General features: G+C 42.3%; 1 protein-coding gene across 1 annotated transcript in view; it reads left to right on the top strand.

The window, feature by feature from the left end:
• LOC139557905 (voltage-dependent L-type calcium channel subunit alpha-1D-like) overlaps positions 1 to 23,606 on the top strand; it is a 203,165-nt gene that overhangs the window by 99,493 nt on the left and 80,066 nt on the right. The window contains exons 15-19 of the mRNA XM_071373234.1: positions 11,613 to 11,820; positions 12,423 to 12,543; positions 13,232 to 13,304; positions 13,432 to 13,489; positions 16,766 to 16,823. Of these exons, the coding sequence (XP_071229335.1) occupies positions 11,613 to 11,820; positions 12,423 to 12,543; positions 13,232 to 13,304; positions 13,432 to 13,489; positions 16,766 to 16,823 (518 nt within the window). The remainder of the gene's footprint in view (positions 1 to 11,612; positions 11,821 to 12,422; positions 12,544 to 13,231; positions 13,305 to 13,431; positions 13,490 to 16,765; positions 16,824 to 23,606) is intronic.

Below are 23,606 nucleotides of genomic sequence, written 5' to 3'. Positions count from 1 at the left end.
ATCCACCACTATTTATAACTAACCCCTGTCTGTCTGTATCCACCACTATTTATAACTAACCCCTGTCTGTCTGTATCCACCACTATTTATAACTAACCCCTGTCTGTCTGTATCCACCACTATTTATAACTAACCCCTGTCTGTCTGTATCCACCACTATTTATAACTAACCCCTGTCTGTCTGTATCCACCACTATTTATAACTAACCCCTGTCTGTCTGTATCCACCACTATTTATAACTAACCCCTGTCTGTCTGTATCCACCACTATTTATAACTAACCCCTGTCTGTCTGTCTGTATCCACCACTATTTATAACTAACCCCTGTCTGTCTGTCTGTCTCCACCACTATGTATAACTAACCCCTGCCTGTCTGTCTGTATCCACCACTATTTATAACTAACCCCTGTCTGTCTGTATCCACCACTATTTATAACTAACCCATGTCTGTCTGTATCCACCACTATTTATAACTAACCCCTGTCTGTCTGTATCCACCACTATTTATAACTAACCCCTGTCTGTATGTATCCACCACTATTTATAACTAACCCCTGTCTGTCTGTCTATATCCACCACTATTTATAACTAACCCCTGTCTGTCTGTATCCACCACTATTTATAACTAACCCCTGTCTGTCTGTATCCACCACTATTTATAACTAACCCCTGTCTGTCTGTATCCACCACTATGTATAACTAACCCCTGTCTGTATGTATCCACCACTATTTATAACTAACCCCTGTCTGTCTGTATCCACCACTATTTATAACTAACCCCTGTCTGTCTGTATCCACCACTATTTATAACTAACCCCTGTCTGTCTGTATCCACCACTATTTATAACTAACCCCTGTCTGTCTGTATCCACCACTATTTATAACTAACCCCTGTCTGTCTGTATCCACCACTATTTATAACTAACCCCTGTCTGTCTGTATCCACCACTATTTATAACTAACCCCTGTCTGTCTGTATCCACCACTATTTATAACTAACCCCTGTCTGTCTGTATCCACCACTATTTATAACTAACCCCTGTCTGTCTGTATCCACCACTATTTATAACTAACCCCTGTCTGTCTGTATCCACCACTATTTATAACTAACCCCTGTCTGTCTGTATCCACCACTATTTATAACTAACCCCTGTCTGTCTGTATCCACCACTATTTATAACTAACCCCTGTCTGTCTATATCCACCACTATTTATAACTAACCCCTGTCTGTCTGTCTGTATCCACCACTATTTATAACTAACCCCTGTCTGTCTGTATCCACCACTATTTATAACTAACCCCTGTCTGTCTGTATCCACCACTATTTATAACTAACCCCTGTCTGTCTGTATCCACCACTATTTATAACTAACCCCTGTCTGTCTGTATCCACCACTATTTATAACTAACCCCTGTCTGTATGTATCCACCACTATTTATAACTAACCCCTGTCTGTATGTATCCACCACTATTTATAACTAACCCCTGCCTGTCTGTATCCACCACTATTTATAACTTACCCCTGTCTGTCTGTATCCACCACTATTTATAACTAACCCCTGTCTGTCTGTATCCACCACTATTTATAACTAACCCCTGTCTGTCTGTATCCACCACTATTTATAACTAACCCCTGTCTGTCTGTATCCACCACTATTTATAACTAACCCCTGTCTGTCTGTATCCACCACTATTTATAACTAACCCCTGTCTGTCTGTATCCACCACTATTTATAACTAACCCCTGTCTGTCTGTATCCACCACTATTTATAACTAACCCCTGTCTGTCTGTATCCACCACTATTTATAACTAACCCCTGTCTGTCTGTATCCACCACTATTTATAACTAACCCCTGTCTGTCTGTATCCACCACTATTTATAACTAACCCATGTCTGTCTGTATCCACCACTATTTATAACTAACCCCTGTCTGTCTGTATCCACCACTATTTATAACCAACCCCTGTCTGTCTGTATCCACCACTATTTATAACTAACCCCTGTCTGTCTGTATCCACCACTATTTATAACTAACCCCTGTCTGTCTGTATCCACCACTATTTATAACTAACCCCTGTCTGTCTGTATCCACCACTATGTATAACTAACCCCTGGCTGTATGTATCCACCACTATTTATAACTAACCCCTGTCTGTCTGTATCCACCACTATTTATAACTAACCCCTGTCTGTCTGTATCCACCACTATTTATAACTAACCCCTGTCTGTCTGTCTGTATCCACCACTATTTATAACTAACCCCTGTCTGTCTGTCTGTCTCCACCACTATGTATAACTAACCCCTGCCTGTCTGTCTGTATCCACCACTATTTATAACTAACCCCTGTCTGTCTGTATCCACCACTATTTATAACTAACCCCTGTCTGTCTGTCTGTCTCCACCACTATGTATAACTAACCCCTGCCTGTCTGTCTGTATCCACCACTATTTATAACTAACCCCTGTCTGTCTGTATCCACCACTATTTATAACTAACCCATGTCTGTCTGTATCCACCACTATTTATAACTAACCCCTGTCTGTCTGTATCCACCACTATTTATAACCAACCCCTGTCTGTCTGTATCCACCACTATTTATAACTAACCCCTGTCTGTATGTATCCACCACTATTTATAACTAACCCCTGTCTGTCTGTCTATATCCACCACTATTTATAACTAACCCCTGTCTGTCTGTATCCACCACTATTTATAACTAACCCCTGTCTGTCTGTATCCACCACTATTTATAACTAACCCCTGTCTGTCTGTATCCACCACTATGTATAACTAACCCCTGTCTGTATGTATCCACCACTATTTATAACTAACCCCTGTCTGTCTGTATCCACCACTATTTATAACTAACCCCTGTCTGTCTGTATCCACCACTATTTATAACTAACCCCTGTCTGTCTGTATCCACCACTATTTATAACTAACCCCTGTCTGTCTGTATCCACCACTATTTATAACTAACCCCTGTCTGTCTGTATCCACCACTATTTATAACTAACCCCTGTCTGTCTGTATCCACCACTATTTATAACTAACCCCTGTCTGTCTGTATCCACCACTATTTATAACTAACCCCTGTCTGTCTGTATCCACCACTATTTATAACTAACCCCTGTCTGTCTGTATCCACCACTATTTATAACTAACCCCTGTCTGTCTGTATCCACCACTATTTATAACTAACCCCTGTCTGTCTGTATCCACCACTATTTATAACTAACCCCTGTCTGTCTGTATCCACCACTATTTATAACTAACCCCTGTCTGTCTATATCCACCACTATTTATAACTAACCCCTGTCTGTCTGTCTGTATCCACCACTATTTATAACTAACCCCTGTCTGTCTGTATCCACCACTATTTATAACTAACCCCTGTCTGTCTGTATCCACCACTATTTATAACTAACCCCTGTCTGTCTGTATCCACCACTATTTATAACTAACCCCTGTCTGTATGTATCCACCACTATTTATAACTAACCCCTGCCTGTCTGTATCCACCACTATTTATAACTTACCCCTGTCTGTCTGTATCCACCACTATTTATAACTAACCCCTGTCTGTCTGTATCCACCACTATTTATAACTAACCCCTGTCTGTCTGTATCCACCACTATTTAAAACTAACCCATGCCTGTCTGTCTGTATCCTCCACTATTTATAACTAACCCCTGTCTGTCTGTATCCACCACTATTTATAACTAACCCCTGTCTGTCTGTATCCACCACTATTTATAACTAACCCCTGTCTGTCTGTATCCACCACTATTTATAACTAACCCCTGTCTGTCTGTATCCACCACTATTTATAACTAACCCCTGTCTGTCTGTATCCACCACTATTTATAACTAACCCCTGTCTGTCTGTATCCACCACTATTTATAACTAACCCCTGTCTGTCTGTATCCACCACTATTTATAACTAACCCATGTCTGTCTGTATCCACCACTATTTATAACTAACCCCTGTCTGTCTGTATCCACCACTATTTATAACCAACCCCTGTCTGTCTGTATCCACCACTATTTATAACTAACCCCTGTCTGTATGTATCCACCACTATTTATAACTAACCCCTGTCTGTCTGTCTATATCCACCACTATTTATAACTAACCCCTGTCTGTCTGTATCCACCACTATTTATAACTAACCCCTGTCTGTCTGTATCCACCACTATTTATAACTAACCCCTGTCTGTCTGTATCCACCACTATGTATAACTAACCCCTGTCTGTATGTATCCACCACTATTTATAACTAACCCCTGTCTGTCTGTATCCACCACTATTTATAACTAACCCCTGTCTGTCTGTATCCACCACTATTTATAACTAACCCCTGTCTGTCTGTATCCACCACTATTTATAACTAACCCCTGTCTGTCTGTATCCACCACTATTTATAACTAACCCCTGTCTGTCTGTATCCACCACTATTTATAACTAACCCCTGTCTGTCTGTATCCACCACTATTTATAACTAACCCCTGTCTGTCTGTATCCACCACTATTTATAACTAACCCCTGTCTGTCTGTATCCACCACTATTTATAACTAACCCCTGTCTGTCTGTATCCACCACTATTTATAACTAACCCCTGTCTGTCTGTATCCACCACTATTTATAACTAACCCCTGTCTGTCTGTATCCACCACTATTTATAACTAACCCCTGTCTGTCTATATCCACCACTATTTATAACTAACCCCTGTCTGTCTGTCTGTATCCACCACTATTTATAACTAACCCCTGTCTGTCTGTATCCACCACTATTTATAACTAACCCCTGTCTGTCTGTATCCACCACTATTTATAACTAACCCCTGTCTGTCTGTATCCACCACTATTTATAACTAACCCCTGTCTGTCTGTATCCACCACTATTTATAACTAACCCCTGTCTGTCTGTATCCACCACTATTTATAACTAACCCCTGTCTGTCTGTATCCACCACTATTTATAACTAACCCCTGTCTGTCTGTATCCACCACTATTTATAACTAACCCCTGCCTGTCTGTATCCACCACTATTTATAACTTACCCCTGTCTGTCTGTATCCACCACTATTTATAACTAACCCCTGTCTGTCTGTATCCACCACTATTTATAACTAACCCCTGTCTGTCTGTATCCACCACTATTTATAACTAACCCCTGTCTGTCTGTATCCACCACTATTTATAACTAACCCCTGTCTGTCTGTATCCACCACTATTTATAACTAACCCCTGTCTGTCTGTATCCACCACTATTTATAACTAACCCCTGTCTGTCTGTATCCACCACTATTTATAACTAATCCCTGTCTGTCTGTATCCACCACTATTTATAACTAACCCCTGTCTGTCTGTCTGTATCCACCACTATTTATAACTAACCCCTGTCTGTCTGTCTGTCTCCACCACTATGTATAACTAACCCCTGCCTGTCTGTCTGTATCCACCACTATTTATAACTAACCCCTGTCTGTCTGTATCCACCACTATTTATAACTAACCCATGTCTGTCTGTATCCACCACTATTTATAACTAACCCCTGTCTGTCTGTATCCACCACTATTTATAACCAACCCCTGTCTGTCTGTATCCACCACTATTTATAACTAACCCCTGTCTGTATGTATCCACCACTATTTATAACTAACCCCTGTCTGTCTGTCTATATCCACCACTATTTATAACTAACCCCTGTCTGTCTGTATCCACCACTATTTATAACTAACCCCTGTCTGTCTGTATCCACCACTATTTATAACTAACCCCTGTCTGTCTGTATCCACCACTATGTATAACTAACCCCTGGCTGTATGTATCCACCACTATTTATAACTAACCCCTGTCTGTCTGTATCCACCACTATTTATAACTAACCCCTGTCTGTCTGTATCCACCACTATTTATAACTAACCCCTGTCTGTCTGTATCCACCACTATTTATAACTAACCCCTGTCTGTCTGTATCCACCACTATTTATAACTAACCCCTGTCTGTCTGTATCCACCACTATTTATAACTAACCCCTGTCTGTCTGTATCCACCACTATTTATAACTAACCCCTGTCTGTCTGTATCCACCACTATTTATAACTAACCCCTGTCTGTATGTATCCACCACTATTTATAACTAACCCCTGTCTGTCTGTATCCACCACTATTTATAACTAACCCCTGTCTGTCTGTATCCACCACTATTTATAACTAACCCCTGTCTGTCGGTATCCACCACTATTTATAACTAACCCCTGCCTGTCTGTCTGTATCCACCACTATTTAAAACGAACCCCTGCCTGTCTGTCTGTATCCACCACTATTTATAACTAACCCCTGTCTGTCTGTCTGTCTGTCTGTATCCACCACTATTTATAACTAACCCCTGTCTGTCTGTCTGTATCCACCACTATTTATAACTAACCCCTGTCTGTATGTATCCACCACTATTTATAACTAACCCCTGCCTGTCTGTATCCACCACTATTTATAACTTACCCCTGTCTGTCTGTATCCACCACTATTTATAACTAACCCCTGTCTGTCTGTATCCACCACTATTTATAACTAACCCCTGTCTGTCTGTATCCACCACTATTTAAAACTAACCCATGCCTGTCTGTCTGTATCCACCACTATTTATAACTAACCCCTGTCTGTCTGTATCCACCACTATTTATAACTAACCCCTATCTGTCTGTATCCACCACTATTTATAACTAACCCCTGTCTGTCTGTATCCACCACTATTTATAACTAACCCCTGTCTGTATGTATCCACCACTATTTATAACTAACCCCTGTCTGTCTGTATCCACCACTATTTATAACTAACCCCTGTCTGTCTGTATCCACCACTATTTATAACTAACCCCTGTCTGTCGGTATCCACCACTATTTATAACTAACCCCTGTCTGTCTGTATCCACCACTATTTATAACTAACCCCTGTCTGTCTGTATCCACCACTATTTATAACTAACCCCTGTCTGTCTGTATCCACCACTATTTATAACTAACCCCTGTCTGTCTGTATCCACCACTATTTATAACTAACCCCTGTCTGTCTGTATCCACCACTATTTATAACTAACCCCTGTCTGTCTGTATCCACCACTATTTATAACTAACCCCTGTCTGTCTGTATCCACCACTATTTATAACTAACCCCTGTCTGTCTGTATCCACCACTATTTATAACTAACCCCTGTCTGTCTGTATCCACCACTATTTATAACTAACCCCTGTCTGTCTGTATCCACCACTATTTATAACTAACCCCTGTCTGTCTGTATCCACCACTATTTATAACTAACCCCTGTCTGTCTGTATCCACCACTATTTATAACTAACCCCTGTCTGTCTGTATCCACCACTATTTATAACTAACCCCTGTCTGTCTGTATCCACCACTATTTATAACTAACCCCTGTCTGTCTGTATCCACCACTATTTATAACTAACCCCTGTCTGTCTGTATCCACCACTATTTATAACTAACCCCTGTCTGTCTGTATCCACCACTATTTATAACTAACCCCTGTCTGTCTGTCTGTCTCCACCACTATGTATAACTAACCCCTGCCTGTCTGTCTGTATCCACCACTATTTATAACTAACCCCTGTCTGTCTGTATCCACCACTATTTATAACTAACCCATGTCTGTCTGTATCCACCACTATTTATAACTAACCCCTGTCTGTCTGTCTCCACCACTATTTATAACTAACCCCTGTCTGTATGTATCCACCACTATTTATAACTAACCCCTGTCTGTCTGTATCCACCACTATTTATAACTAACCCCTGTCTGTCTGTATCCACCACTATTTATAACTAACCCCTGTCTGTCGGTATCCACCACTATTTATAACTAACCCCTGCCTGTCTGTCTGTATCCACCACTATTTAAAACGAACCCCTGCCTGTCTGTCTGTATCCACCACTATTTATAACTAACCCCTGTCTGTCTGTCTGTCTGTCTGTATCCACCACTATTTATAACTAACCCCTGTCTGTCTGTCTGTATCCACCACTATTTATAACTAACCCCTGTCTGTATGTATCCACCACTATTTATAACTAACCCCTGCCTGTCTGTATCCACCACTATTTATAACTTACCCCTGTCTGTCTGTATCCACCACTATTTATAACTAACCCCTGTCTGTCTGTATCCACCACTATTTATAACTAACCCCTGTCTGTCTGTATCCACCACTATTTATAACTAACCCCTGTCTGTCTGTATCCACCACTATTTATAACTAACCCCTGTCTGTCTGTATCCACCACTATTTATAACTAACCCCTGTCTGTCTGTATCCACCACTATTTATAACTAACCCCTGTCTGTCTGTATCCACCACTATTTATAACTAACCCCTGTCTGTCTGTATCCACCACTATTTATAACTAACCCCTGTCTGTCTGTATCCACCACTATTTATAACTAACCCCTGTCTGTCTGTATCCACCACTATTTATAACTAACCCCTGTCTGTCTGTATCCACCACTATTTATAACTAACCCCTGTCTGTCTGTATCCACCACTATTTATAACTAACCCCTGTCTGTCTGTATCCACCACTATTTATAACTAACCCCTGTCTGTCTGTATCCACCACTATTTATAACTAACCCCTGTCTGTCTGTATCCACCACTATTTATAACTAACCCCTGTCTGTCTGTATCCACCACTATTTATAACTAACCCCTGTCTGTCTGTATCCACCACTATTTATAACTAACCCCTGTCTGTCTGTATCCACCACTATTTATAACTAACCCCTGTCTGTCTGTATCCACCACTATTTATAACTAACCCCTGTCTGTCTGTATCCACCACTATTTATAACTAACCCCTGTCTGTCTGTATCCACCACTATTTATAACTAACCCCTGCCTGTCTGTCTGTATCCACCACTATGTATAACTAACCCCTGCCTGTCTGTCTGTATCCACCACTATTTATAACTAACCCATGTCTGTCTGTATCCACCACTATTTATAACTAACCCCTGTCTGTCTGTATCCACCACTATTTATAACCAACCCCTGTCTGTCTGTATCCACCACTATTTATAACTAACCCCTGTCTGTATGTATCCACCACTATTTATAACTAACCCCTGTCTGTCTGTCTATATCCACCACTATTTATAACTAACCCCTGTCTGTCTGTATCCACCACTATTTATAACTAACCCCTGTCTGTCTGTATCCACCACTATGTATAACTAACCCCTGTCTGTATGTATCCACCACTATTTATAACTAACCCCTGTCTGTCTGTATCCACCACTATTTATAACTAACCCCTGTCTGTCTGTATCCACCACTATTTATAACTAACCCCTGTCTGTCTGTATCCACCACTATTTATAACTAACCCCTGTCTGTCTGTATCCACCACTATTTATAACCAACCCCTGTCTGTCTGTATCCACCACTATTTATAACTAACCCCTGTCTGTATGTATCCACCACTATTTATAACTAACCCCTGTCTGTCTGTCTATATCCACCACTATTTATAACTAACCCCTGTCTGTCTGTCTATATCCACCACTATTTATAACTAACCCCTGTCTGTCTGTATCCACCACTATTTATAACTAACCCCTGTCTGTCTGTATCCACCACTATGTATAACTAACCCCTGTCTGTATGTATCCACCACTATTTATAACTAACCCCTGTCTGTCTGTATCCACCACTATTTATAACTAACCCCTGTCTGTCTGTATCCACCACTATTTATAACTAACCCCTGTCTGTCTGTATCCACCACTATTTATAACTAACCCCTGTCTGTCTGTATCCACCACTATTTATAACTAACCCCTGTCTGTCTGTATCCACCACTATTTTTAACTAACCCCTGTCTGTCTGTATCCACCACTATTTATAACTAACCCCTGTCTGTCTGTATCCACCACTATTTATAACTAACCCCTGTCTGTCTGTATCCACCACTATTTATAACTAACCCCTGTCTGTCTGTATCCACCACTATTTATAACCCACCCCTGTCTGTCTGTATCCACCACTATTTATAACTAACCCCTGTCTGTCTGTATCCACCACTATTTATAACTAACCCCTGTCTGTCTGTATCCACCACTATTTATAACTAACCCCTGTCTGTCTATATCCACCACTATTTATAACTAACCCCTGTCTGTCTGTCTGTATCCACCACTATTTATAACTAACCCCTGTCTGTCTGTATCCACCACTATTTATAACTAACCCCTGTCTGTCTGTATCCACCACTATTTATAACTAACCCCTGTCTGTCTGTATCCACCACTATTTATAACTAACCCCTGTCTGTATGTATCCACCACTATTTATAACTAACCCCTGTCTGTCTGTATCCACCACTATTTATAACTAACCCCTGTCTGTCTGTATCCACCACTATTTATAACTAACCCCTGTCTGTCGGTATCCACCACTATTTATAACTAACCCCTGCCTGTCTGTCTGTATCCACCACTATTTAAAACGAACCCCTGCCTGTCTGTCTGTATCCACCACTATTTAAAACTAACCCCTGCCTGTCTGTCTGTATCTACCACTATTTATAACTAACCCCTGCCTGTTTGTCTGTATCCACCACTATTTAAAACTAACCCCTGCCTGTCTGTCTGTATCCACCACTATTTAAAACTAACCCCTGCCTGTCTGTCTGTATCCACCACTATTTATAACTAACCCCTGTCTGTCTGTCTGTCTGTATCCACCACTATTTATAACTAACCCCTGTCTGTCTGTCTGTATCCACCACTATTTATAACTAACCCCTGTCTGTATGTATCCACCACTATTTATAACTAACCCCTGCCTGTCTGTATCCACCACTATTTATAACTTACCCCTGTCTGTCTGTATCCACCACTATTTATAACTAACCCCTGTCTGTCTGTATCCACCACTATTTATAACTAACCCCTGACTGTCGGTATCCACCACTATTTATAATTAACCCCTGTCTGTATGTATCCACCACTATTTATAACTAACCCCTGTCTGTCTGTATGTATTCACCACTATTTATAACTAACCCCTGCCTGTCTGTCTGTATCCACCACTATTTAAAACGAACCCCTGCCTGTCTGTCTGTATCCACCACTATTTAAAACTAACCCCTGCCTGTCTGTCTGTATCCACCACTATTTATAACTAACCCCTGCCTGTCTGTCTGTATCCACCACTATTTAAAACTAACCCCTGCCTGTCTGTCTGTATCCACCACTATTTAAAACTAACCCCTGCCTGTCTGTCTGTATCCACCACTATTTATAACTAACCCCTGTCTGTCTGTCTGTATCCACCACTATTTATAACTAACCCCTGTCTGTCTGTATGTATCCACCACTATTTATAACTAACCCCTGTCTGTATGTATCCACCACTATTTATAACTAACCCCTGTCTGTCTGTCTCCACCACTGTTTATAACTAACCCCTGCCTGTCTGTCTGTCTGTCTGTCTGTCTGTCTGTCTGTCCCAACAGTTGTATTGTATTGTTTCTAATAAGTAACTACCGTCTCTCCGTTCTGTCTGTCCCTCTAGTCACTGGACAGCTCTGTCCAACCTGGTAGCTTCTCTGCTCAACTCTATGAAGTCTATCATGTCCCTTCTGCTCCTGCTCTTCCTCTTCCTGATCATCTTCGCTCTGCTGGGCATGCAGCTGTTTGGAGGGAAGTTCAATTTCGACGAGACCCAGACCAAGAGGAGCACCTTCGACACCTTCTCCCAAGCCCTGCTTACCTGCTTCCAGGTAACCCCATTTGGGGGGAAAATGCTTCATAATGCTTCGTAATGCTTCGTAATGTATTATAATGCTTCGTAATGTATTATAATGCTTCATAATGCTTCGTAATGTATTGTAATGCTTCGTAATGCTTCGTAATGTATTACAATGCTTCGTAATGTATTATAATGCTTCGTAATGTATTATAACGCTTCATAATGCTTCGTAATGCTTTGTACTGCTTCATACAATAAGACTACGTGGAGGATGGGATCTGAACAAGGCTTCATTATGGTTCATCATGCTTTATGATGGTTTGTTATGGTTCATGATGCTTTGTTTAAGTTAAAATTGCTTCGCGATGCTTCGTAATGCTTCAGATTCTAACTTCATCATGCTTTGTAATGCTTCACAATGCTTCATAATGCTTCATCATGCTTTGTAATGCTTCGCAGTGCTTCACAATGCTTCATCATGCTTCGTAATGTTTCAAAATAGTTTGTAATGCTTTATAAAGTAAGATTATACAGAGGATGGGATCTGAACTAGGCTTCACAATGCTTTTTTTACGGTTGTGTTTCATGTTTGTTTTGACTAAGCATGTTGTCTCTCTCTCTCTGTCATGTCAGATTCTAACAGGTGAGGACTGGAACTTAGTGATGTATGATGGCATCATGGCGTACGGAGGGCCTGTCTTCCCGGGCATGATCATCTGTATCTACTTTGTCATCCTCTTCATCTGTGGTAACTGTATCCTTCCACACAGACCATCACAGGAATGGTGTTGTTTACTGGTTGAAATAGAGAGGAACAAGGGGGATATCTGCTCACTGTTTTAGTTCTCTGTGTATTTCACCTTTTTGTCCAACTCATGTAATTATTATTCCTTTTAGTGCACCCATTATACACCCACGGTACACATACACCCACCCACAGTGCACATACACCCACCCACAGTATGCATACTTACACCCACAGTACACATATTATACACCCACAGTATGCATACTTACACCCACAGTACACATATTATGCACCCACAGTACACATATTATACACCCACAGTACACATACACCCACCCACAGTATGCATACTTACACCCACAGTACACATATTATACACCCACAGTATGCATACTTACACCCACAGTACACATAGCATACACCCACAGTACACATACACCCACCCACAGTATGCATACTTACACCCACAGTACACATATTATACACCCACAGTACACATACACCCACCCACAGTACACGTACACCCACCCACCCACAGTACACATACACCCACCCACAGTATGCATACCTACACCTACAGTACACATATTTACACCCACAGTACACATATTTACACCCACAGAACAGCCATTATACACCCATAGTACTAGTATTTCCCTTCCGTCTGTGTCTTCGTCCCTAACGGTCAGGTCAGATATCCTGCTGAACGTCTTCTTGGCTATCGCTGTGGACAACTTAGCAGGAGGAGACGGTGACACAAAGAAAGAGTAAGAATGGAGAGATAATAAAGGAGAGAAGGGGGCTGGGATAATGCAAAGTAACATGAAGGGGCTGCAATAGAGAACGTGGTGGAAAGAAATCCGATGATTCATTTATTTCTTCTTTTTTTTACAGAGAGAAGAAAGAAGAGGGGGAAGCAAAGGAGGGGGAGGGAGAGAATGGAGAACTGAAGGTAATATTATTATATATATTAACCTTTATTTTACTAGGCAAGTCAGTTTATTATTTACAATGACAGTCTACCCCAGCCTGGAGGACGCTGGGCCAATTGTGCGCCATTAGTGGTGTTGTTGGTGCTGTTGGTGTTGTTGGTGTTGTTGTTGGTGTAGTTGTTGGTGTAGTTGTTGGTGTAGTTGTTGGTGTAGTTGTTGGTGTAGTTGTTGGTGTAGTTGTTGGTGCTGTTGTTGGTGTAGTTGTTGGTGCTGTTGTTGGTGTAGTTGTTGGTGCTGTTGTTGGTGTAGTTGGTGCTGTTGTTGGTGTTGTTGTTGGTGTTGTTGTTGGTGTAGTTGGTGCTGTTGTTGGTGTAGTTGTTGGTGTAGTTGTTGGTGCTGTTGTTGGTGTAGTTGGTGCTGTTGTTGGTGTTGTTGTTGGTGTTGTTGTTGGTGTTGTTGTTGGTGTTGTTGTTGGTGTTGTTGTTGGTGTTGTTGGTGTTGTTGTTGGTGTTGTTGGTGTTGTTGTTGGTGCTGTTGTTGGTGTTGTTGGTGTTGTTGTTGGTGCTGTTGTTGGTGTTGTTGTTGGTGCTGTTGTTGGTGCTGTTGTTGGTGTTGTTGTTGGTGTTGTTGGTGTTGTTGTTGGTGCTGTTGTTGGTGTTGTTGTTGGTGTAGTTGTTGGTGTAGTTGTTGGTGTAGTTGTTGGTGTAGTTGTTGGTGTAGTTGTTGGTGTAGTTGTTGGTGTTGTTGGTGTTGTTGTTGGTGCTGTTGTTGGTGCTGTTGTTGGTGTTGTTGTTGGTGTTGTTGGTGTTGTTGTTGGTGTAGTTGTTGGTGTAGTTGTTGGTGTAGTTGTTGGTGTAGTTGTTGGTGTAGTTGTTGGTGTTGTTGTTGGTGCTGTTGTTGGTGTTGTTGTTGGTGTTGTTGTTGGTGTAGTTGGTGCTGTTGTTGGTGTTGTTGTTGGTGTTGTTGTTGGTGTAGTTGTTGGTGTAGTTGGTGTTGTTGTTGGTGTTGGTGTTGTTGTTGGTGTTGTTGTTGGTGTAGTTGGTGCTGTTGTTGGTGTTGTTGTTGGTGTTGTTGGTGTTGTTGGTGTTGGTGTTGTTGTTGGTGTAGTTGGTGCTGTTGTTGGTGTTGTTGTTGGTGTTGTTGTTGGTGTAGTTGTTGGTGTAGTTGTTGGTGTTGTTGGTGTTGTTGGTGTTGTTGGTGCTGTTGTTGGTGTTGTTGGTGTTGTTGGTGTTGTTGGTGTTGTTGGTGCTGTTGTTGGTGTTGTTGGTGTTGTTGGTGTAGTTGGTGCTGTTGTTGGTGTTGTTGTTGGTGTTGTTGTTGGTGTAGTTGTTGGTGTTGTTGGTGTTGTTGGTGTAGTTGGTGCTGTTGTTGGTGTTGTTGTTGGTGTTGTTGTTGGTGTTGTTGTTGGTGCTGTTGTTGGTGCTGTTGTTGGTGTTGTTGGTGTTGTTGGTGTTGTTGGTGTTGTTGGTGCTGTTGTTGGTGTTGGTGTTGTTGGTGTAGTTGGTGTTGTTGGTGTAGTTGTTGGTGTAGTTGTTGGTGTTGTTGGTGTTGTTGGTGTTGTTGGTGCTGTTGGTGTTGTTGGTGTAGTTGTTGGTGTTGTTGGTGTTGTTGGTGTTGTTGGTGTTGTTGGTGTAGTTGTTGGTGTAGTTGTTGGTGTAGTTGTTGGTGTTGTTGGTGTTGTTGGTGTTGTTGGTGCTGTTGTTGGTGTTGTTGGTGTTGTTGGTGTTGTTGGTGTTGTTGGTGCTGTTGTTGGTGTTGTTGGTGTTGTTGGTGTTGTTGGTGTAGTTGGTGCTGTTGTTGGTGTTGTTGTTGGTGTAGTTGTTGGTGTTGTTGGTGTTGTTGGTGTAGTTGGTGCTGTTGTTGGTGTTGTTGTTGGTGTTGTTGTTGGTGTTGTTGTTGGTGCTGTTGTTGGTGCTGTTGTTGGTGTTGTTGGTGTTGTTGGTGTTGTTGGTGTTGTTGGTGCTGTTGTTGGTGTTGGTGTTGTTGGTGTAGTTGGTGTTGTTGGTGTTGTTGGTGTAGTTGGTGCTGTTGTTGGTGTTGTTGTTGGTGTAGTTGTTGGTGTAGTTGTTGGTGTAGTTGTTGGTGTTGTTGGTGTTGTTGGTGTTGTTGGTGCTGTTGTTGGTGTTGTTGGTGTTGTTGGTGTTGTTGGTGTTGTTGGTGTAGTTGTTGGTGTAGTTGTTGGTGTTGTTGTTGGTGTTGTTGGTGTTGTTGGTGTTGTTGTTGGTGTAGTTGTTGGTGTAGTTGTTGGTGTTGTTGGTGTTGTTGGTGTTGTTGGTGCTGTTGGTGTTGTTGGTGTTGTTGGTGTTGTTGGTGTTGTTGGTGTAGTTGTTGGTGTAGTTGTTGGTGTTGTTGTTGGTGTTGTTGTTGGTGTTGTTGGTGTTGTTGGTGTTGTTGTTGGTGTAGTTGTTGGTGTAGTTGTTGGTGTTGTTGGTGTTGTTGGTGTTGTTGTTGGTGTAGTTGTTGGTGTAGTTGTTGGTGTAGTTGTTGGTGTTGTTGGTGTTGTTGGTGTTGTTGGTGTTGTTGGTGTTGTTGTTGGTGTTGTTGGTGTTGTTGTTGGTGTTGTTGTTGGTGTTGTTGGTGTAGTTGTTGGTGTTGTTGTTGGTGTAGTTGTTGGTGTAGTTGTTGGTGTAGTTGTTGGTGTAGTTGGTGTTGTTGTTGGTGTTGTTGTTGGTGTTGTTGTTGGTGTTGTTGGTGTAGTTGGTGTTGTTGTTGGTGTAGTTGGTGTTGTTGTTGGTGTTGTTGGTGTTGTTGGTGTTGTTGTTGGTGTAGTTGTTGGTGTTGTTGTTGGTGTTGTTGTTGGTGTAGTTGTTGGTGTTGTTGGTGTTGTTGTTGGTGTTGTTGTTGTTGTTGTTGTTGGTGTTGTTGTTGGTGTTGTTGGTGTTGGTGTTGTTGTTGGTGTTGTTGTTGTTGTTGGTGTTGTTGGTGTTGTTGTTGGTGTAGTTGGTGTTGTTGGTGTTGTTGTTGGTGTTGTTGTTGGTGTAGTTGTTGGTGTTGTTGTTGGTGTAGTTGTTGGTGTTGTTGTTGGTGTTGTTGTTGTTGTTGGTGTTGTTGGTGTTGTTGGTGTTGTTGGTGTTGTTGTTGGTGTTGTTGGTGTTGTTGGTGTTGTTGTTGGTGTTGTTGTTGGTGTAGTTGTTGGTGTAGTTGTTGGTGTTGTTGTTGGTGTTGTTGTTGGTGTAGTTGTTGGTGTAGTTGTTGGTGTTGTTGGTGTTGTTGGTGTTGTTGTTGTTGTTGGAGGTGATGTAGTTGTTGGTGTAGTTGTTTCATACTGAATGTACTTGATCTACTCTTTTTCTCAGATTGATGTTGATGATGAGACAGAGTATGAGGAAGAGGAGGAGCCTGAACAGACAGAAGGTGAGGAGGAGCTTGCAATATTAGTACTATATTATATTATGCTATCATATTATTTTATATAGCAGTACCGAATATGTACAATATCTGACCACTTTGGTACAGTAGCTCTTTGGTATTTTATGATTTTATGAATGTTATACAGTGTATCCTGTCTCTTTGAAATAGCAGTTATGTGTCTTTGAAATGTCTGTTGTGTGTCTTTGAAAGGGCTGTTGTGTGTCTTTGAAATGTCTGTAAGCTACATTATTGTATAACTCACCTGCGCAGGGACAGGATATGGAAATAAGCTATGTATCTTAATCTAGTGCAATGCATACATCTAGTACAGGGCTCTCCATCCCTGTTCCTGAAGAGCTACTGTCCTGTTGGTTTTCGCTTCAACCCCAGTTGTAACTAACCTGATTCAGCTTATCAACCAGCTAATAATTCAAATCAAGGTGTACTAGAATAGTGTTGGAATGAAAACCTAGAGGACAGTAGCTCTTCAGGAACAGGGTTAGAGTTCAAACTTAGAGGACAGTAGCTCTCCAGGAACAGGGTTGGAATGAAACCCTAGAGGACAGTAGCTCTCCAGGAACAGGGTTAGAGTTCAAAACCTAGAGGACAGTAGCTCTCCAGGAACAGGGTTAGAGTTACAACCTAGAGGACAGTAGCTCTCCAGGAACAGGGTTGGAGTTACAACCTAGAGGACAGTAGCTCTCCAGCAACAGGGTTGGAGTTACAACCTAGAGGACAGTAGCTCTCCAGGAACAGGGTTGGAGTTACAACCTAGAGGACAGTAGCTCTCCAGGAACAGGGTTGGAGTTACAACCTAGAGGACAGTAGCTCTCCAGGAACAGGGTTGGAGTTACAACCTAGAGGACAGTAGCTCTCCAGGAACAGGGTTAGAGTTCAAACCTAGAGGACAGTAGCTCTCCAGGAACAGGGTTGGAGTTACAACCTAGAGGACAGTAGCTCTCCAGCAACAGGGTTGGAGTTACAACCTAGAGGACAGTAGCTCTCCAGGAACAGGGTTGGAGTTACAACCTAGAGGACAGTAGCTCTCCAGGAACAGGGTTGGAGTTACAACCTAGAGGACAGTAGCTCTCCAGGAACAGGGTTGGAGTTACAACCTAGAGGACAGTAGCTCTCCAGGAACAGGGTTAGAGTTCAAACCTAGAGGACAGTAGCTCTCCAGGAACAGGTTTGGAGTTACAACCTAGAGGACAGTAGCTCTCCAGGAACAGGGTTGGAGTGAAAACCTAGAGAACAGTAGCTCTCCGGGAACAGGGTTGGAGTTAACACCTCCAGGACAGTAGCTCTCCAGGAACAGGGTTGGGGTTAAAACCTAGAGGACAGTAGCTCTCCAGGAACAGGGTTGGAGTTACAGCCTAGAGGACAGTAGCTCTCCAGGAACAGGGTTGGAGTGAAAACCTAGAGAACAGTAGCTCTCCGGGAACAGGGTTGGAGTTAACACCTCCAGGACAGTAGCTCTCCAGGAACAGGGTTGGGGTTAAAACCTAGAGGACAGTAGCTCTCCAGGAACAGGGTTAGAGTTCAAACCTAGAGGACAGTAGCTCTCCAGGAACAGGGTTGGAGTTACAGCCTAGAGGACAGTAGCTCTCCAGGAACAGGGTTGGAGTGAAAACCTAGAGAACAGTAGCTCTCCGGGAACAGGGTTGGAGTTAACACCTCCAGGACAGTAGCTCTCCAGGAACAGGGTTGGGGTTAAAACCTAGAGGACAGTAGCTCTCCAGGAACAGGGTTAGAGTTCAAACCTAGAGGACAGTAGCTCTCCAGGAACAGGGTTGGAGTTCAAACCTAGAGGACAGTAGCTCTCCAGGAACAGGGTTGGAGTTACAAACTTTTCGGACAGTAGCTCTCCAGGAACAGGGTTGGAGTTACAACCTAGAGGACAGTAGCTCTCCAGGAACAGGGTTGGAGTTACAACCTAGAGGACAGTAGCTCTCCAGGAACAGGGTTGGAGTTACAACCTAGAGGACAGTAGCTCTCCAGGAACAGGGTTAGAGTTCAAACCTAGAGGACAGTAGCTCTCCAGGAACAGGGTTAGAGTTACAACCTAGAGGACAGTAGCTCTCCAGGAACAGGGTTGGAGTTACAACCTAGAGGACAGTAGCTCTCCAGGAACAGGGTTGGAATGAAAACCTAGAGGACAGTAGCTCTCAAGGAACAGGGTTAGAGTTCAAACCTAGAGGACAGTAGCTCTCCAGGAACAGGGTTAGAGTTCAAACCTAGAGAACAGTAGCTCTCCAGGAACAGGGTTGGAGTTACAACCTAGAGGACAGTAGCTCTCCAGGAACAGGGTTGGAGTTACAACCTAGAGGACAGTAGCTCTCCAGGAACAGGGTTGGAGTTACAACCTAGAGGACAGTAGCTCTCCAGGAACAGGGTTGGAGTTACAACCTAGAGGACAGTAGCTCTCCAGGAACAGGGTTGGAATGAAACCCTAGAAGACAGTAGCTCTCCAGGAACAGGTTTGGAGTTACAACCTAGAGGACAGTAGCTCTCCAGGAACAGGGTTAGAGTTCAAACCTAGAGGACAGTAGCTCTCCAGGAACAGGGTTGGAGAGCCATGATCTAGTTCATCTAGTATAATGCATAAATCTAGTACAATGCATCACTTTTCTTGTGAGATTTTATGTTTTAATTGTACGTGATCCCTGTCAAAACAAAAGGTGAGGAGCATGCAACAGAAGGAGGTGAGGAGCATGCAATAGTAGGTGAGGATAAGTCCTTCAGACCTGGGTCAAATGCCTAGTTCAAATACTTTCAATATTTGTGTGCTTGGTTTATTTGTTCAGACAGCATGGAACCAGTAGTCCTAACAGTCTAAACTCTACAAGCTTAATCAAGCACACCTCATAAACTACACATTTGCCCCAAGTCTGTTCATCAATCCAACCACATAGGTTTAGCCGATGTGAAATGGCTAGATAGTTAGCGGTGCACGCTAGTGGCGTTCTGTCTGTAATGTTACCCACTATGAGACTTTGAAATAGGTGTTTCCTATTTGCTCTGTAAGGGCCGTGGTTTTTGTGAAGCGACAATTAACAAATGCTAGATGGTGGACAGTTGTTGATGTGTTCAGATGGTCCCTGGTTCAATCCCGGTTTGGGAGCGGGACGGAAGTAATGCTGTTGACCCAAGTCTGTTTATGCATCATAGCATATACTGTACACTTTCTGGGGGGGGAAAGGAACCCAAAATGGTTCTTTGGCTGTCCGTGTATGAGAACCCTTTTGGGTTCCAGGGAGAACCCTCTGTGTAAAGGGTACTACATGGAATCCAAAAGGGTTCTACCTGGAAGCTAAAAGGGTTCTACATGGAATCCAAAAGGGTTCTAACTGGAACAAAAAAAGTTTTGCCTATAGGGACAGTCGAAGAACCCTTTTGAAACCCTTTTTTCTGAGAGTGTAAGGATATTCCAGAATTGTCCTCTGTAACCCAGGACAACAGAAGGGCTTTGGTGTCACACAGCCCACTGGGCACACCACGTCATTTCAACGTGGACATTTTGATCATATTTGGTAGAGACGTTGATCAATGACATTTCAACCTTTATTCACCCCACTCAAAAAGACAGCCAGAAGTTTGTTGAATTCCCAATGACAATTGGAGAAAAAAAAATAGAATCTAATTTTATTTGCAACATGTACTGAATACAACAGGTGAAATACCGTGAAATGCTTACAAGCCCTTAAACAACAACAATGCAGTTCAAGAAATAGACGTAAGAACATTTTAACTGAATAAACTAAAGTAAAAATGTAATTAAAAGATACACAATAAAATAACAATAATGAGGCTATATACAGGGGGTACCGATACCGAGTCAATGTGCGGGGGTGCAGGTTAGTCGAGGTCATTTGTACATGTAGGTATGGATAAAGTGACTATGCATAGATAATAAACAGCAAGTTGAAGCGGTGTAAAAACAAAGGGGGTGGGGGTTCAATGTAAATAGTCCGGGTGGCCATTTGATTAATTGTTCAGCAGTCTTATGGCTTGGGGTTAAAAGATGTTAAGGAACCTTTTGGACCTAGACTTGGCGCACCGGTACCGCTTGCTGTGAGGTAGCAGAGAGAACAGTCTATGACTTGGGAGACTAGAGTCTTTTACAATTTTTTGGGCCTTCTTCTGACACCGCCTGGTATATACAGTACCAGTCAAAAGTTTGGACAAACCTACTCATTCAAGAGTTTTTCTTTATTATTTTTCATTTTCTACGTTGAAGAATAATAGTGAAGACATCAAAACTGTGAAATAACACATATGGAATCATGTAGTAACCAAAAAAGTGTTAAACAAATCAAAATAGATTTAGATTTTAGATTCTTCAAAGTAGCCACCCTTTGCCTTGATGACAGCTTTGCACACTCTTGGCAATCTCTCAACCAGCTGCATGAGGAATGTTTTTCCAACAGTATTGAAGGAGTTCCTAGATATGCTGAGCACTTGTTGGCTGCTTTTCCTTCACTCTGTGGTCCAACTCAGCCCAAACCGTCTCAATTGGGTTGAGGTTGGGTGATTGTGGAGGACAGATCATCTGATGCAGCACTCCATCACTATCCTTGGTCAAATAGCCCTTACACAGCCTGGAGGTGTGTTTTGGGTCATTGTCCTGTTGAAAAACAAATGATAGTCCCACTAAGAGCAAACCAGATGGGATGGCGTATCACTGCAGAATGCTGTGGTAGCCTTGCTGGTTAAGTGTGCCTTGAATTCTAAATAAATCACAGACAGTGTCACCAGCAAAGCACGTCCACACCATCACACCTCCTCCTCCATGCTTCATAGTGGGAACTACACATGCGGAGATCATCCGTTCACCTACTCTGCGTCTCACAAAGACACGGCGGTTGGAACCAAAAATCTAAAATTTGGACTCATCAGACCAAAGGACAGATTTCCACCGGTCTAATGTCCATTGCTCGTGTTTCTTGGCCCAAGCAAGTCTCGTCTTATTATTGGTGTCCTTTAGTAGTAGTTTCTTTGCAGCAATTCGACCATGAAGGCCTGATTCACGCAGTCTCCTCTGAACAGTTGATGTTGAGATGTGTCTCTTACTCTGTGAAGCATTTATTTGGGCTGCAATCTGAGGTGCAGTTAACTTTAATGAACTTATCCTCTGCAGCAGAGGTAACTCTGGGTCTTTCATTCCTGTGGCGGTCCTCATGAGAGCCAGTTTCATCATAGCGCTTGATGGTTTTTTTGCGACTGCACTTGAAGAAACTTTCAAAGTTCTTGAGATTTATCTGGATTGACTGTCCTTCATGTCTTAAAGTAATGATGGACTGTCGTTTCTCTTTGCTTATTTGAACTGTTCTTGCCACAATATGGACTTGGTCTTTTACCAAATAGGGCTATCTTCTGTATACCACACCTACCTTGTCACAACACAACTGATTTGTATGTGTCTTTGTGTGTGGAGTAAAGGTGGTCTAGAATTTTTTTTCCTCTGGTTGCACATGTGACATGTTGGTAGAATTTAGGTGAATCAGATTTATGTTCGCCTGCATTAAAGTTCCCGGCCACTAGGAGCACCGCTTCTGGATGAGCATTTTCTTGTTTGGTTATGGCCTTAGGGCTCCCAAGTGGCACAGCCATCTAAGAATTTGTGGCCTTATACAGCTGGTTGAGTGGCCTTATACAGCTGGTTGAGTGGCCTTATACAGCTGGTTGAGTGGCCTTATACAGCTGGTTGAGTGGCCTTATACAGCTGGTTGAGTGGCCTTATACAGCTGGTTGAGTGGCCTTATACAGCTGGTTGAGTGGCCTTATACAGCTGGTTGAGTGGCCTTATACAGCTGGTTGAGTGGCCTTATACAGCTGGTTGAGTGGCCTTATACAGCTGGTTGAGTGGCCTTATACAGCTGGTTGAGTGCGGTCTTAGTGTCAGCATCGGTTTGTGGTGGTAAATAGACAGCTACGAATAAAATAGATGAGAACTCTCTCGGTATATAGTTTTGTCTACAGTTTTTCATGAGGTACTCTACCTCAGGCGAGCAATACCTCGAGACTTCTTTAATATTAAACATAGCGAACCAGCTGTTGACAAATAGACACACACCCCTGCCCCTCGTCTTACCAGATGTAGCTGCTCTGTCCTGCCGATGCACGGAAAACCCAGCCAGCTCTATCTTATCCGTGTCGTCGTTCAGCCATGACTAGGTGAAACATAAGATTTTACCGTTTTTAATGTCCCGTTGGTAGGATAGCCTTGATCGTAGATCATCCAGTTTATTTTCCAGTGATTGCACATTGGCCAATAGGACACAGATGAAATATGGCAAACAATTCCATTCCTTTTAATAAGTTGCAGTTTAGTTTTGTTTGTATGAAAAATTCTTACATATTCCTTTTAAGATTGTGACCAAGAAAATTCCAATGTGAACAGTTCCTTTTTGGGTAAACCAAAATGTTTTATATGTAGGTATCAGTATTTTGTCTCCCCCATATAACCCAACGTTTTATCTTTCCAAATTTTTGAAGGAGTTTTGTTTACACACCTCCTTGACAGTGGTTTACCCACTAGCTGGCGAATTCTCACAAGGCACCCTGACCGCTTCACGCAAATGACAGGGATTTGGCCCTGTTCTCCAGGAAGCAGAATATACTTTGAAGTCGGACTCATTAAAGAAAAAAATCTTCATCCAGTTTAAGATGATTTATCTTTGTTCTGATTTCCAGAAACTCTTTTTGGTCATAAGAGACGGTAGCAGCAACATTGTGTATAAAATAAAATACAAATAAATGCGTGAAAAAAAAATGAATAAAATAACA

Source organism: Salvelinus alpinus, chromosome 28 (assembly GCF_045679555.1).
Source record: "Salvelinus alpinus chromosome 28, SLU_Salpinus.1, whole genome shotgun sequence".
NCBI classification, from domain to species: domain Eukaryota; kingdom Metazoa; phylum Chordata; class Actinopteri; order Salmoniformes; family Salmonidae; genus Salvelinus; species Salvelinus alpinus.
This window is presented reverse-complemented; position numbering and strand designations above follow the sequence as displayed.